The sequence below is a fragment of the Manis javanica genome, chromosome 2 (assembly GCF_040802235.1).
Source record: "Manis javanica isolate MJ-LG chromosome 2, MJ_LKY, whole genome shotgun sequence".
In the NCBI taxonomy this organism is placed as follows: domain Eukaryota; kingdom Metazoa; phylum Chordata; class Mammalia; order Pholidota; family Manidae; genus Manis; species Manis javanica.
In genome coordinates this window covers 74,727,020-74,744,918 of record NC_133157.1, presented here as the reverse complement: position 1 = coordinate 74,744,918, position 17,899 = coordinate 74,727,020, and the positions used below count along the sequence as shown (strand labels likewise).

General features: G+C 37.5%; 1 protein-coding gene across 5 annotated transcripts in view; it reads right to left on the bottom strand.

The window, feature by feature from the left end:
* Positions 1-17,063, bottom strand: part of CEP78 (centrosomal protein 78) — a 36,731-nt gene extending 19,668 nt beyond the window's left edge. For 2 of the 5 annotated variants that reach the window (XM_036991360.2, XM_073228687.1), the window contains exons 1-8: positions 16,606-17,063; positions 13,709-13,881; positions 13,542-13,614; positions 12,469-12,572; positions 10,115-10,289; positions 7,880-7,993; positions 5,903-5,967; positions 5,508-5,619 (exon numbers count right to left, since the gene is read on the bottom strand). In XM_036991360.2, the coding sequence (XP_036847255.2) occupies positions 5,508-5,619; positions 5,903-5,967; positions 7,880-7,993; positions 10,115-10,289; positions 12,469-12,572; positions 13,542-13,614; positions 13,709-13,881; positions 16,606-16,858 (1,069 nt within the window). In that variant the 5' untranslated portion in view covers positions 16,859-17,063. The remainder of the gene's footprint in view (positions 1-5,507; positions 5,620-5,902; positions 5,968-7,879; positions 7,994-10,114; positions 10,290-12,468; positions 12,573-13,541; positions 13,615-13,708; positions 13,882-16,605) is intronic. The other 3 variants (XM_073228688.1, XM_036991357.2, XM_036991358.2) reach the window with 3 other exon arrangements.
* Positions 17,064-17,899: the final 836 nt, after the last annotated feature.

The following is a 17,899-nucleotide window of genomic DNA, read 5'->3' as shown; positions in this document are numbered from 1 at the left end:
TATAGAACTCTACATCCAAATGCAACAGCATACACATTCTTCTCAAGTGCACGTGGAACATTCTCCAGAATAGACCACATACTAAGCCACAAAAAGAGCCTCAGTAAATTCCAAAAGATTGAAATCCTACCAACCAACTTTTCAGACCACAAAGGTATAAAACTAGAAATAAATTGTACAAAGAAAGCAAAAAGGCTCACAAACACATGGAGGCTTAACAACATGCACCTAAATAATCAATGGATCAATGACCAAATTAAAATGGAGATCCAGCAATATACGGAAACAAATGACAACAACAACACAAAGCCCCAACTTCTGTGGGACACAGCAAAAGCAGTCTCAAGAGGAAAGTATACAGCAATCCAGGCATATTTAAAGGAAGAACAATCCCAAATGAATAGTCTAATGTCACAATTATTGAAAATGGAAAAAGAAGAACAAATGATGCCTAAGGTCAGTAGACAGAGGGACTTAAAGATCAGAGAAGAAATAAATAAAATTGAGAAGAATAAAACAATAGAAAAAATCAATGAAACCAAGAGCTGGTTCTTCGAGAAAATAAAGAAAATAGATAAGCCTCTAGCCAGACTTATTAAGAGAAAAAGAGAGTCAACACACATCAACAGAATTAGAAACAAGAAAGGAAAAATCACAACGGACCCCACAGAAATACAAAGAATTATTAGAGAATACTATGAAAACCTATTTGCTAACAAGCTGGAAAACCTAGGAGAAATGGACAACTTTCTAGAAAAATACAACCTTCCAAGACTGACCCAGAAAGAAACAGAAAATCTAAACAGACCAATTACCAGCAACAAAATTGAATCAGTAATCAAAAAACTACCCAAGAACAAAACCCCTGGGCCAGATGGATTTACCTCGGAATTTTATCAGACATACAGAGAAGACATAATACCCATTCTCCTTAAAGTTTTCCAAAAAATAGAAGAGGAGGGAATACTTCCAAACTTATTCTATAAGGCCAGCATCACTCTAATACCAAAACCAGGGAAAGATACCACAAAAAAAGAAAATTACAGACCAATATCCCTGATGAACATAGATGCAAAAATACTCAACAAAATATTAGAAAACCAAATTCAAAAATACATCAAAAAGATCATCCATCATGATCAAGTTGGATTTATTCCAGGGATGCAAGGATGGTACAATATTCAAAAATCTATCAAAATCATCCACCACATCAACAAAAAGAAGGACAAAAACCACATAATCATCTCCATAGATGCTGATAAAGCATCTGACCAAACACCCATTCATGATAAAAACTCTCAACAAAATGAGTATAGGAGGCAAGTACCTCAACATAATAAAGGCCATATATGACAAACCCACACCCAACATCATACTTAACAGCAAGAAGCTGAAAGCTTTTCCTCTGAGATCGGGAACAAGACAGGGATGCCCACTCTCCCCACTGTTATTCAACATAGTACTGGAGGTCCTAGCCACCCCAATTAGACAAAACAAAGAAATACAAGACATCCAGATTGGTAAAGAAGAAGTCAAACTGTCACTATTTGCAGATGACATGATATTGTACATAAAAAACCCTAAAGACTCCACTCCAAAACTACTAGAACTAATATCTGAATTCAGCAAAGTTGCAGGATACAAAATAAACACACAGAAATCTGTGGCTTTCCTATACACTAACAATGAACTAATAGAAGAGAAATCAGGAAAATAATTCCATTCACAATAGCATCAAAAAGAATAAAATACCTAGGAATAAACCTAACCAAGGAAGTGCAAGACCTATACCCTGAAAACTACAAGACACTGTTAAGAGAAATTAAAGAGGTCACTAACAAATGGAAACTCATCCCATGGCTCCTGGCTTGGAAGAATCGGTATCGTCAAAATGGCCATCCTGCCCAAAGCAATATACAGATTCGATGCAATCCCTATCAAATTACAACAGCATTCTTATGGAAACACCAAAGACCCCAAATAGCTAAAGTAATCCTGAGAAGGAAGAATAAAGTGGGGGGGATCTCACTCCCCAACTTGAAGCTCTACTACAAAGCCACAGTAATCAAGACAATTTGGTACTGGCACAAAAACAAAGCCACAGACCAATGGAACAGAACAGAGTCCAAACATTAACCCAAACATATATGGCCAATTAATATACGATAAAGGAGCCATGGACATAAAATGGGGAAATGACAGTTGCTTCAACAGATGGTGCTGGCAAAACTGGACAGCTACATGTAAGAGAATGAAACTGGATCACTGTTTAACCCCATACACAAAAGTAAATTCAAAATGGATCAAAGACCTGAATGTAAGTCATGAAACCATAAAACTCATAGAAAAAAACATAGGCAAAAATCTCATGGACATTTAAAAATCTCATGAGTGACTTCTTCATGTACATATCTCCCCAGGCAAGGGAAACAAAAGCAAAAATGAACAAGTAGGACTATATCAAGCTAAAAAGCTTCTGTACAGCAAAGGACACCATCAATAGAACAAAAAGGTATCCTACATTATGGGAGAATATATTCATAAATGACAGATCTGATAAAGGGTTGATATCTATAATATATAAAGAGCTTACACACCTCAACAAATAAAAAACAAATCATCCAATTAAAAAATGGGCAGTGGAGCTGAATAGACAGTTCTCTGAAGAAGACATTCAGATGGCCAACAGACACATGAAAAGATGCTCCACATCGCTTGTCATCAGAGAAATGCAAATTAAAACCACAATGAGATATCACCTCACACCAGTAAGGATGGCTACCATCCAAAAGACAAACAACAACAAATGCTGGCGAGGTTGTGGAGAAAGGGGAACCCTCCTACACTGCTGGTGGGAATGGAAATTAGTTCAACCATTGTGGAAAGCTGTATGGAGGTTCCTCAAAATGCTCAAAATAGAAACACCATTTGACCTAGGAATTCCACTTCTAGGAATTTACCCTAAGAATGCAGCACTCCAGTTTGAGAAAGACAGGTGCACCCCTATGTTTATCGCTGCACTATTTACAGTAGCCAAGATATGGAAGCAACCTAAATGTCCATCATCAGTAGATGAATGGATAAAGAAGAAGTGGTACATATACACAATGGACTATTACTCAGCCATAAGAAAAAAACAGATCCTACCATTTGCAACAACACAGATGGAGGTAGAGGGTATTATGCTCAGTGAAATAAGCCAGGTGGAGAAAGACAAGTACCAAATGATTTCACTCATATGTAGAGTATAAGAACAAAGGAAAACTGAAGGAACAAAACAGACGGAGAATCACAGAACCCAAGAATGGACTAACAATTACCAAAGGGAAAGGGACTGGGGAGAATGGGTGGGAAGGGAGGCATAAGGGCGGGGAAGAAGATAGGGGGCATTACGATTAGCATGTATAGTGTTGGGGGGGGGCATGGGGAGGGCTGTGCAACACAGAGAAGACAAGTGGTGATTTTACAGCATCTTACTACGCTGATGGACAGTGACTGTGAATGGGTATGTGGGGGGGACTTGGTGAAGGGGGGAACCTAGTAAACATAATGTCCTTCATGTAATTGTAGATTAATGATACCAAAATAAATAAATAAATCCAATAAAAAAGAATAGCAAATTGTATTTAAACTATGCAGTATTATGTTTATAAATAATAGGAGAAAACGACAATATTATTTGATAGGATAACAGTGAGTTGTTTTCTACTGTTATGATAATCCAATACCTGCATAAAATCTATAATCTTGAAACAACACATTTGTAAAAAACTGTGGCAAAATACACATAACATAAAATTTATAATTTTAACCTTTTTTTATGTGTACAGTTCAGTGGCATTAAGTCAAACATAAATTTTTTTAAATTTCACAAACAAAATAGAAATAGACTCATAGACACAGAGAGAAGACTGGTGGTTACCATGGGGAAGGGGTTGGGGCAGGTGGGTGAAATAGGTGAAGGGGATAAAGAGGCACAAATCTCAATTAAAATATAAATGAGTCATGGAGATAAAAGTATAGCATAGGGGATACAGTCGATAATATTATAATATCTATGTTGAGAGATAGTAACTATATACTTATTGGGGTGAACATTTAGTAATATAGAAAACTGTCAAACTTGAAACCAATATAATATTGTATATTAACTGTACTTCAATTAAAAATAATTTTAATGAAAAAGAAAAATTTCAGGTAGCATCTGAATAAAAGATTATTTGTTTTTAATTGTTTGGTGATCTTAATATATATAGTATATAACTAAAGTGACTACAAACCTTTATTGAGAAATCGGCAGATTATAAACATATTTATTTTTCTTCCTTAGTTGTTTCAAAATTCAAATTTACTCATAAGAAAGCATCAGTTTCATGCTAGATCTGGTTTAACTAATTCCATTTGCCATTCATTTTTATCACACACAAAAGAAAGGCTATTTGTGACTAAAATAATGTGGTCTGGAAAATAAAAGTTAAGGTCTCTTTAGAAAAAAATACAAAAATATCAAAACTGGATTATACCAAATTTATATATTCAGGAGAATGTGAAACTTGTGCCATTGGTTGTTAAAGGGTTTTATAAAGATTTTTTAAAAATTACATTTGGTCACAAAATTATAGGCTTGATTTTAAATTCTGGGTTAACTATGATTTGGAAAATTAGATACACATTATAGCAAACACAAGATGTTTTTCTAAAATGTTCCACCTAGTATAGCATCTTACTATGCTGATGGACAGTGACTGTAATGGGGAATGTGATGGGGACTTGATAATGATGGGAATCTAGTAACCACAGTGTTGTTCATGTAAGTGTATACTAATGATACCAAAAATAAAATAAAATAAATAAATACAAAAAAATAAACAAATAAAATGTTCCACCTACGATCAATAAAATTCTTGGCAGCGTTCTTTCATAAAGATTACAGAGACTTTAAGTTTTTTAAATCATGAAATCAAGAAGCAAGGTTTTTACTTGATTCAATAACTTAAGGTAAGAATTTGCAAGGGAGAAGGGAAAAAGGGGAAAAAATGAAATTGCGAAGACATTTTGTTTCTTATAGCATGCAAGTATAATTCTTCATTTAAAAAAATATTATCACTCCAAAGTCACTGCTAAAATTGTCATCCAAGTTTGCACTCCAGATTTCCACTGACGTGTTTCTAGTAATCAACCAGGAAAGATAGGCAAAATAATGAACTTAATGAAACACAGACAATAAAGTTGGTCTATTTAAGAAAATTGAAATATTAGCAACTTTTCCTTTAAATTTATTATTTCCACATTCTATAAATTCTCATAATCTTGTATTATGAGAAAAATTGTATTAGAACAATTATAGTCCTCCTAGTATGCTAAGGAGTTATTAACTCATTATAGTTAATACTAGTTATTATCACCATATCACACAATGAGGAAAGATTTTAATTTTAGCACACTGGAACACATAGGGGTGTAAGTTCTAACAGCATTAAAAAAAAAAACAAGATAAAAAGGGTTACCAATTCTAATAGTAGCTTTTCCTTTTCGACCACTTCCCAGAATTATAGTTTTCTTTTTTTGTCTAGCAGTTTTGAATGGTTCCTTCATTGATGGAGAAGTTATCCACTGATACTGAAAGAGAAATAATAAGTACTTCACTTCAGTTACAGATATTTATGAAGGTCTGATCTTAATTGGAAACTATTAAGATATTTTAAGTTAATAAAATGTTGGCAATCTGCATTTCTGGGACCCCAAATTAAAAATCACACAGTATTTTCAAAAACAGAAAAGCCATTTTGACTAACGCCTTCACTTAAAATGGCAGAAAAGTGCCTTGATAATTTTATTAGAAAAAGGAAGTAAAACAGCAATTAAAGAGAAACCTTTCCTACAGAAGTTAAGCATGTTATACCTCTGACTTGGCACTCCTTCCATTCTGGAGAACTTTTTTGATAACTGCTTTCATCACAGAATGATCTAAAGCAAAATAAATGGAAATTATAGTAACTGATTCCCAATGAGTAGCTATTCCCATTTAAAAACAAAAGCCAACTAATTATTGCCTTTCCCATAAAATTACATTATGTAATTATATGCGTTTGGAATATTTCCATTTGGAATATTCTAATACCTTAAAACCTAAGATGAAAGTGTGCCATTTACATATTGCCCCCAGTGGCTACTGATCATCAGCAAAGATCAAATCTCAACACTGTGTATCTAAAGTGGCTTTGGACAGAAAGGTGAGTCTCAGTACCGCCCAGACTGTTAGATGGCTAACTGGCACCTAATACAGCAAACCAAAATCCTGATATTCCCTCAAAACTGCTCCTCTCCTCAGCCCCTTCTCTTCAGTAGGTGGTATCACCTGGTTGCACACACAGTCATCCAGTTGTTGTTTATTACTATTTCTTTCACATTCGGCATCTAGTCTATCTGCAAGTCTTATTAGGTACACCCTCAAAAACAACCTGAATTCAACTACTTTTGATCAGCTCCAACCTTCTACTCTAGGCCAAGTGAAAACACCTCTTATTTGGACCACTCTGCTGGCCTCCTAACTGGTCTCCCTGTTTCCCTCCCTTTTTGCCACAAGGCTATTCTCTATACCAGGGTCATCCTAATGATCACCATCCTAATGATCCTATACAGATTATGCCTTTTTCCAGCTCAAAACCCTGTGTCCATTTAGAATAACCCATGTCCTTACTCTGGCCTTCAAAACCTTACAAGATCAGGCTACGCCCTGACATCGCAGCATACCTCACGCAGTGCCCCAGCCATGCTGGCCTCCTTGGTTTTCTGTGAGCACTCCATCTACCCTACCACCTATGTGCCTGCTTACCCATTGCTTCCTTGTCCTGGAATGGCTTGCTCCTCTTTTCAGTCAGGTCTACCCTTAAATGTTACTTTTTCAGTGAAGCTGTCCCCTGACAAGCCCAATATAGCCTACCTACCCTCCTCAGTCTCTTAATCTTAAGGTATTTTTGTACTTCCTACTCCCTAAAATAACATGGTTATCTATTTACTTATTTCTATGTGGACTCCTTCACTAGAATGTAAGCTCTACAAGGGCATGACTTAGCCTATCTGGTTCACTGCTATATTCCTGTGCCAAAACCCTTGTCTGACACCCAGAAAGTATTCAAAAATTACATGTTAAACTGATGAATGAAATACTCTTTCCAAGAATTCAGATTTTTCAAAAAAAAGAAAGAATGCTCTTGGTGGAAGCAGGCTTATCATCTAGGTTCACTTCTACTCACAGTAGTAGCCAAGAGCCATTTACAGGTATAACTCATTTTATTGCTTTTTATTAAGGTATCATTGATATATACTCTTATGAAGGTTTCACAAGAAAAACAATGTGGTTATTACATTCACCCTTATTATAGAGTCCCCCACTCCCACCCCATTGTAGTCACTGTCTATCAGTGTAAGATGCTACAGAGTCCCTATTTGCCTTCTCTGAGCCACACTGTCTTCCCTGTGACCCCCACACACACCATGTGCACCAATCATGATACCCCACAATCCCCTTCTCCCTCCTTCCCACCTGCCCTCCCCCACCCTCCCGTTTGGTAACCGCTAGTCCCTTCCTGGAGTCTGTGAGTCTACTGCTATTTTGTTCCTTCAGTTTTGCTTCATTGTTATACTCCACAAATGAGGGAAATCATCTGGTATTTGTCTTTCTCTGCCTGACTTATTTCACTAAGCATAACAGGTATAACTCATTTTAATCAGCAAATTATCTGCTAAAAACTGAAAGGAAGTTCAAGATTAGTAAGACTAGGAAAGTAAATACATTAGGTTTTAGAATTGTCAATACACAAACACATTCTTTTTTGTTTGCTATATGTTAATCAATTAAAAAAATGTGGTGACATACCAACGAGAGGATTTTTTCTTATATCCAGAATGACTAGGGTTCCATTGGTTTCAAGGGCCTTTAGTAAAGCCTTTGCTCCTTCACTGGTAAGGCCACACTGCTGCAGGTCAAGTGCTTTTGATGAAAGAAAAGGTCACTTGCCATATCTATACAGACTTAATAGACAGACAACTCTCACTTATTCATGAATGGAAGGTTCCTGCACAAGACTAGTCCTGGCAGGGTTTCTGGGGTATTGAAAAAATAAAAACAGAAAAATATATGCATGTACATAATACAAAATACAATAAAAAACTCTTCTTGCATGTGCCGTGATTATCCTGACTTTAGTACCAATAGATCACCCAATATATTTTACAGTTACAGACTTGAAGAATGACTCTATATAATCTGTCATCAAAAAACATCCCCAAATGAATCTCAGTCATAGTTAGCAAGGCTGCTAGTAACAGTGTAAACCTTATAAGAAAAAATTGGGTGGAGCTCAGATATTGCACTATAGGCTTTTGATCATGATCTTAAGCTCTTAAAACTAGTTAAAAGGGGAAAACAAAATAGAAGAAATGTAGAAACTGTTAGTTTTGGAACAAAAAAGATAAAGGAATCTAAGAGGATACAAATAATGACAAATCCAAAGAATATGAGTAAATAGAGAACATATGCTAAAAACCTATCATAAAAGAATGCTGCTCAAGAACTCTCTCATGGTAAAAGGTCAAAGAATAAAACAAATGATCACAAATACTAGGAGTTGTGAGGTTGAACCACCTGCTCATTTAAACCGAAGAGATTATCACAAAAGCATAGGCATAAAAATTTTACATAAGAGGAAATGATTATATAAGCCTTTTAAGTGTTGTGTATACCATTATATTAACACAACTGGAGTCTTTCAAAACCCCATGACACATGGAAATACAAACGTATGTGTACCTGACGGAATATGATGGAACCCTTACAAACTTACTACAGAAGAAAGGACAAAGGATATAATGAACCAACAAGCCAAATTAATAAAAGTATCCAGTAAATCTCACTAGTAAATCATGTGAATATAAATTAAAACAATAAAATGTGTGTGACTGCTCTCTCAGATTAGGCTAAGATCATATAAAAGCCTTTTGACCCAGCAACTTTTTCTAAGAATTTAAACAAAGGAAATAGCCAGAGATGTAGGCAAGGATGTGTACAGGAATGTTGTTTTTAACAGTAAAAACTGAAAATACCTCACATAGCAAATAAAAACAAACAAGCTAAGTATACTGTGGTGTATTCATATAATATAACTCTATACAGTCACTAAAAATGATGTGGTATGTAAATTTATCGACTTTTTAAGATGCTCATACTACATTAAGTGAAAAAAAGTTGCGAAATTTTGAGTAATCCCACTTGCATTAACAAAAGGGGTGGCTCATTTCTGTAGTTTTACAGTTTTTGTAAGGGTTCAGGCCTAGGGTAGACTGTAAACTAGCATAGTATTTCTGGACCTAAATTTGGTGACATGTACCAAAGTCTTAAAAACATGTCACACTTAGTCATTCCACTTCTAGTAACATATTCTATAGAAGTAATCCTGATGGACACACAGATGTACACATAAAGCATTCACTACACATTGATTCTGACAGGGAAAAGCACAAATGGTCTAAATCTAATTGGAAAGAATTGATTAAACTATTGCACATCAATAATAATGTAATGTTACATGATACATCAATAAGTGAAAAAGACAGGTATGAAATAGTAAGTACAATACTATTCCATTTTTGTAATCTCCAAATGTACAAAAGTATTTATAGGAAAGAAAAAAACTGAAAGAACGTACACTAAATTGAACAGTGATTATGTCTGTATTAAGATTATGGGTAATTTTGGTAGCATACAGAGAATATAACCAATCATATTATAGTATCTTGGTATGATAATGGGGTAACTACACCTGTTGTGGCAAGCATCTAGTAATGTATATAATTATTGAGTCACTAGGTTGTACATCTGAAACCAACATAATATTATGTATCAACTTTATTCCAATAAAAAAGATTATGGGTAATTTTGCTTTATTGTTACTCTTTATTTTCTATAAGGATATATGCAACTCTTAGAATAAGTTTAAAAAAGCTATTGAAAACAATGAAGCTTCTTAAAAAAAATCCTATGAGAACAATATTATGCCAAAAGCTAAGCATATTTAATATTAAAGAATTCAGTATTTTCAATTTTAGAATTTACCTCTAAGCCATAAATCCTCACTAAGAGATTCTGCAAATGCTCTTGCGCCAAGGTCACCAATGAGTCTGTTGCAATTCAAGGTGATGCGCCTCAAACCAGCCATACAGTCAAGATCAGGTCTCCTGTAACGAAGACTCTCAGCCCAGGTTTCCTCATGTCTTCTCATGGTCTGATACTTTACAAGGATTTAATAGGATGAAATTAAGAAGCTTGAATAAGTAAACGGGATATGCCTACTGAGCATGACTTAGAAATGTCAGAGATCTACACACACACACCAAGTGTATATGCCAAAAGAATTAACCTGAGAGATTCAACAGTCCATTCTGGCTTAGGAGTTCAATGACAGATTCCAGTCTGCCAGTGATTAGACTCTAGCCACTGGATGACCTGTTGTTAATTAGTTAGGTGCACTATGACGCTAAATTATATTCTATGAATTTTCTTTTCCTTACCTACCAAGTCAGAGAATTGGTTCCAAATTCTATCATTCTGTCATACAGTGGTCTGCAAACACTTGATTGGGCATCTCACAAGTAAACATTTCTTAAACATGAATCTTATGTATTAATAAACCATATACATGAAATTCTGTACATACATTTTATGTACATTATAAACTACACAGATATTTTTTAAATGTTACAAAAAATAAATGCAGAGGTTTTAATATTTTCTTCTAACCTAGTGGATCTCCCATACTACTTTGGGTATGTAAACCAACTTTAGAGGCCTGGAATAAGCAAAGCCAATTTGACATGCCTTAGGAAATTGATGGTTTGATTTTTAACTACAGACACTGCCTTAAAGACATATTCCATTTTTTTTTTTACAGGCATACCTCAGAGATATTGCAGGCTCAATTCCAGACCACCAAAATAAAATGAATATTGCAATTAAGTGAGTTAAAGGAATTTTTTGATTTCCAAGTGCATATAAAGTAAAGTTTATACTATGCTCAGTCTATTAAGTGTGCAATAGCATTGCGTCTAAAAAAAACAATGTACATACCTTAATTTAAAAAAGATTTGCTAAAAAATGCTAACTATTCATCTGGGCTTTCGGAGAATCTTAATCACTGATCACAGATCACCTTAACAAATACTGAAATAATGAATGAAAATATTTGAAATATTGCAAGAATTACCAAAACATGACACAGAGGCATGAAGTAAGCTAATACTGTCGGGAAAATGGCACCAATAGACTTGGTTGACACAGGCATGCCACAAAAACTTCAATTTGCAAAAACACAGGTATCTGTGAAGCACAATAAAACCAAGTGCAATAAAACGAGGTATGCCTATGTTCATACAATTTTGATAACAGGGAACACTAAGTTTAAAAGAAAAAAATCTTACTACATGCTTGAAGAACAAAAGACTCAAAGTTCCTAAGGTATTATAAAAGGAAGATCATTACTGTTGTTTTCTATTAACAACTTATAAAAGCAACAAGCGGAAATGATAGCACTTAATTCGTGCTTACTTACATAGTGCTTATTATGTGCCAGGCACCATTTTATACAAATTAGTTCATTTGCTTTTCATAATAAGGCACAGAGATTAAGTAATTTGTACATGGTAATGAGCTATGAAATGGGAGAGCTAGAATTTGAACCTAGGGTATTTGGCTTCAAAAATCCATGCTCTTGATCATTTTCTATACCAGGAGTCAATGGACTTGCTCTGTACAGGCCCAAAGGTTAAGTTTTCCAGCTCTGTGAGCCATAAAATTACTAACTGACTGATGAAAGTGGCCATAGTTACTATGCAAACAAGTGGACGTGGCTATGATTTTTAAAAGGCTTTATTTACCAAAACAGATGATGGGCTGGATCTGGCCCAGCAGCCATACCTCTGGTCTGTACACTCAAACTATTAAAAGTAAGGCTTCATGTCAAATTACTAAGTAATTTTAGGCCTAAGTATAGTTGTTATAACTGTTGTAAAGGTAAGACATTATTTTAAAAACAATGTTAGAAAATGTTAATTTAGTAATACTTATTAGTCTATAAATTACAACAGTTATCAAATATGTGATTCATTTATCTGGGGACTATAATAGCATAAAGTTTCTTTACAATATCACAATAAATGTTTTCAACAGCTAAAAATACATAAAGGTATTGTTTATAATGTACTGCATAGTAAGTTTCTTATTTCTAAGATTCAGTGGACTACCTTAATTAAATGGTAGAACCCCAAACTGAAAATGGCTCATATTCCTTCAACAAAACTAAAATTGCAATCACTGCATGCATCAAAAGACAAAAATAACTGCCACCTTGTATCAAAATATGAATGTAGTTAAATCACATATATGTTTTCATGGAAGTTTAAACAAAAAATTACCTTTAAGATCTTGGCCATGTGATCTGCTCCCTGCCATGTCAGATTACACCCTGTGAAATTTACTGTCTTAAGAGTGATTGAGTTCTTTATACCTTGACAAATAACTAAAAGAAAAAAACACACACATTAAGATGAAGAGCCTATACAGTTTGCTCAGTCTTTACATATTCACTCTTCTTGAATCTTCTGGAGGTTTACAGCTATATTCTTAAAATCATTATTGACAATCTTCCTGAGCAATTAATGGATTGGTGCATTCTGAAACATGTCAGTAACAAAGTGTTATTCCCATTTAAAGCAACAGTTTAATTCTATTTAGATGCTAAAACTGAATACACTAAATATTGCAAACTTTATGCCCGACCATGCAATAATGTACTCAAAAGCCTTAGACTCTTACAATTTTCATTCCCAATGATACATCCTAATCTTGATTATCAGTCAACAATTTAAATGTCCACTATAAACCCAGAATTTTATGAGGGGCTATGCAATCTATTAGAGCAATATAAGATACAGGACCTCAAACTCTGTTCCCTTAAACTGAAATGCAGGCTTCCTTACCTTTCCAGGCCACTAGTGGAAATGGTGAACACACACTAATTCTCAGGACCCCAATCAACAGTCATGATACACCCTAACCAACACTACTGAATTTGCTGGCCTTATATGCCCCTATAGCACTTTGCATTTATTTCCTATTTTAGGATATACTATTGTGCATTATAATTGCACATGGATACTTTTTAAAGATAATGATGATTTTTTTCTCTTTATATCTTGCTATTTCCCTTTCTATATTTTTTGAAGGGAAACCATAAAAATACAAACAGCACAGAAAATAGAAAATCTAAAATAGTATGTATTTGTGTGGCTTGTGGCTTAACCCAGTCTTAAGTAAAATTAGTTCAAAGAGTATCCAGCGTAACAACTGAGACTGGACCAAAGTTTGAGAACCACAGGAGACGACCCAGGTAGAAGTAAAGAAAAGGTACAAATAGGAATTAACATGGCATGCAAGGAATCATGAGACTAGTCTGATGGGAAGAGACTTAAACAATATTTAAACTCACTTTCTAAACCTCCATCTCCAATTGGACAATTTGCAAGAGACAGGTGCACCAAAGTAGCTGATTTATTCAATCCCTTTAATGGGGAGAAAAAGTTAAAATATTTATTGGCTTAGTTTTCCCCAAAAGCAACTATCAAATGTTTGCAGGACACATTGGAGAAGGCTTACCTTTGTTAAAATAGTTAAATCTCTCTCTCTCAGAACTAGTCCATTTAGCTCCAGGCTCTTTAGAGCACTTGATACACTTAAACAGCATTTAAGAGCTTTACATAACTGGAAGGTCACATCTTTGTTTCTTATTGCAGGAACATGACGTCGGCAAACTTTATTTCTGTCACAACCTAAAGCAAAATTATTGTAAAATTAGTAATCTCAATCATGCCTTTTATCATCACTGAAAAGCACCTGCTCTGTGCTAAGGCACAGAAATGACTTCTGCCCTTAGGCCCTCTTTAAAAAGGGACACATGTAAACTAAAATCTTCAACCACATGAGATATAAAAACATGAACTATGTGCACAGAAGTTACTATGGAAGTAAAAAGTTGTATCTAAGTGATAACTTCAAGATAATCCTGAAGTTGAATCTGTAAAGATGAGAATAACTATACAGAGAGTGGGAGGTGCATTACCTGCAGAGGGAGCACAGGTGCAAAGACAACCAAGCCTGACACCTGCAGGGCACTGTAAGTAGTGTCTAAAAACCAGGGGTGCAAGTGAGAAGAGGCAGAAATTAGAGACGTTAGCTAAAGCAAGCCTGGGAGAGAGTTATGGCTTTTATCCCATAGGTGAGAAGGACCAACTGAATAAAGGCAATGACTAGAAAAAGCACCCCTTCCTCAGGGCCAATAAGTCCCAGGAGGCTTGGCAGACAGAGCACAGCTCAGATTTCATGCATCTGTACAGAACACAAGCTCTGCAACTAACACACACTAATCTTGTGCAGGACAGCCATTACAATCATTACTTTAAATGTACCTCTTCATTTTAGATCCCTCAAGCCGAGCAGCAGATGAACTTAAAGAAACTGAACTCAGGGACAGTAAAACCAGCTAGAAGCTTCCGCAATAGTTCAGGCAAAATGTAACTGAGGATAAAGAAGCAAGTTAAGATCTTAAAATCTACTACCTAGACTCACTGGATGCAACTGATAATAAAGGTTCAGCGAGGAACTCTGAAAAGAACAGTCTCTATAATACATTTTTCTTAAATTTAGTGTAAAATATTAGGCCTGATTAAGTACTGTGGTCCCTTCTCTTGACTCTAAGGTCCCTTCCATGCAATTTATTTTGATATCTGAGTTATTACTTTGGTTAAGTATTGCCCTTTCAGAGGTATAGAACAGTTCCTACACCTGAATGAGATGCAGAGAATAATTTGACTTCTCTTTGCCAGGAGATGTGTTCAATTACTGTTGCAGCAGAGAACAGATGGCACAAACCCCAGAGCCTAGAAGAGGGCCGGGCACATTTTTTAGGTACATGTTCAGGTGTTTTAAATCAACAATCATTTTCTCTCCTAGATCTTCACATCCTTCCTCTCTGCTGGCTACTTTATCTTGGCTTATAAACATACTCCAGTGTGTCTATTTTAGAAAACACCTTTCAGACCTATGATTTTCTGGATCTTCGTTGTGGGTAACCTCAGTCTCTCCCATGTCTTTCCACTAAGCCCCAATCTGTACCTTGAGCCTTAACTTGACTACTAGTCATGTTTGAATGCCCCACAGGTACCTCTTAAATAAACAATTAAAGATGAAGTAAGGTCGTCTCCCCACTGCCAGTCCCTTCCTACTCTGCTCGGTGTCTCACAGAAAGGTGCTGCTGTAAACTGTCACCCAAGCTTGCTGCCCTCCCTCTTCTAACTGGTCACCAGGCCCCATCCTTTCTGTCTCTTTAATCTCTGAAATCCAGTCCTTCCTTTGTATACCCTAATCTGGGCCCTTAGATTACAACTCACCCTCCCACCTCCCAATTAACTGCTTTCAGTGGAGGGCAGAGTAAGCTTCTAAATCAAATGTGCATCTCATCATGCTTGAGTGTTTCCCACAACCTTCAGGCTGAACATTCAACCTCTGACAGGACCAACAAGGCCCCTCCCTGTTTGGCCCCCACCACGTTTCCAGTCTCAACTCTCACTTCTTTCTCAAACCCTAAATTCTAATCCTGTGCCTTAGGTTTGCCATATTTTCTTATATTTCTCAAATGGTGACACAAACTGCTCCCTCCTGCCATCTAAGGAACTTCTACACATGCTGAGAAAGATGGCACCTCTTCCAAGAAGCCTTCCCTGAACCTTACCTCCTAATATTCTGTGCTATGCAGCACCAGAGCTCATTTCATCCAGAGACTCCTAGGCTTGTGTTAACGTGTTGGCCTCCCCCAGCAGACAGGAGACCTTCCAGGTCTGACACCTTGCTTCCAGCAGCGCTTGGTGCTGACTGAGCTCATTCAAGTGCCAGGATACTTTACATACATAACCTGCTTAATTCTAAGAATCCGAGGAAAGAGTGGTTTTTAATGTCATTTTACAGGTGAAAGAATTGTAGTTCACAAGTAACCTGCTCAGGAGTTCAAACCCTACGCTGCCTTCACACCTGTGTTCTTCCCACTATATGATTAAAAAAATTCTTTTTGTCTTCTAACAAAGCCCTGTCTTAATACAAATGAAATGAAGCAAAAGGCTGGATTTCCTTCTCAGTTTCCAGTCCGTTTCCTAATGGTTTTGTTCTTTATCAGCAGTCATTCAATGAGCCAAGTAACATCTGTCGAAGGCTTAATGCTGCCTAAACTAAGCGCTCTACAATTATTAACTTGGCGAATCCTTGCATTCATCATATAGAGTGAATCGTGTTAAGCCTATGTTGTGGATGAGAACACAGACCTACTAGTCTTAAGTGATCCGCCAAGGTTACCGCGCTCGGAAGAGTTCCAGGACGCACGCCCAGTCAACTGCACACATACCCCGACGCTAGGCAGGAGTTCCAGCGCCCAGGCCCTACTGCACCATCTAAAATCCCGCTTGCCGGCACGGACACGAGGGCCCCTGGAAGCGGGAACTACAAACCTGTTTCGCTAAGCCACGCCTGGAAGAAGCTTTTGACAGAGACCAGGGGGAGATCTCTATTAATCTTGAGGGTGCTCAGGAGCGGCGCCCAGTCCCCCAAGCGGAGGCGGTCGGCGTTGAAGTCCAGCAGGCCCTCCCGGAGGCAGGCGCGCACACCGGGCAGGGGCACCGAGTCCTGCAGCGCGCACAGGTATTCATAATGCGAGAAGAAGTCTGCAGCTCCTGCGCGGCGCAGCTTCACCGAGTCGATCATGGCCAGACGGCGGCCTCGGCGGACTCCGCCCGCACCTGCCTGGGAGCCCCGGCGGCCAGGGCCCGGCCGGAAGATGCAAGGCCGAGCCTCACTACACCAACCCCTCCACGCCGCGCTTCCGCGCCGGTTCCCGCGCCGACTCCCGCCCCGCAGCGCCGGCCGTTGGCGTCCGCCTCTCCGTCCTCGGCTGCGCCGGGCTCAGGTTCAAGCCTCGGGGCGGGTGCCCGCGGGGGCGGTGCGCGAAGGCGTCAGCGCGCTCGCTGTGCGTCAGCACGCAGGCTCCGCTTCTCCTGGGGACCCCGCCGGAATACCAGCCGCGGGATCTTCAAGAGTAGGAAGGCGCGGGAGGTAAGTGTTTTTCGGAATTCGCGGTTCGCGAGTAGGGTTCACTGACTGTTCCAGTACAAGTGAGATATGGGTGTAGCAACACATTTAAAAAAGTGATCTAAACTCCCGACGGGTGTCTGTGCTTGTACTGCCGGGAGAGGACCCTCAACAAGAAATGAGTGAAAGGATGTCCGCTGTGGTCCATTAATATTCCACGTCTGTGTTAATTTCTACACATTCCTCTTAATTTCTGGAGTCGCCACTTACCCAAAGGGTTATTGGCATATTGTAAGTGTTGTGTGAATTCAGGGCATTGTTGTGATTACTAATAGTGGCTTGGTACTGCTGCTGGTGGTTAACACCCATAGAACTAGTGCTTTCTCCCTCCTAAGCATTATTTTAAGCGCTGTCTAAGGATGAAATCATTTAATTTTCCTAACAGCTCCACAAGTGATGTACAATTGTATATCCACTTTACAAAAGGGGAAACGGAAGCACCGGCAGTTAAATAACTTAGAGCTAAGTAAGTGGAGGAACCCAGATAATTGACCTCATTACCTGTATTTATATCCAGTGTCTAGTAGAACAGTGATAGGCCTTTGATTAGACATTAGGCGTGATGTTTACAGCATTCCTTTTACACTGCAGAACCATACTAAAATGGAGTCACCTATGTCAGGTACAAAATGGAAGTGGTCAATATAGGCCCATAAA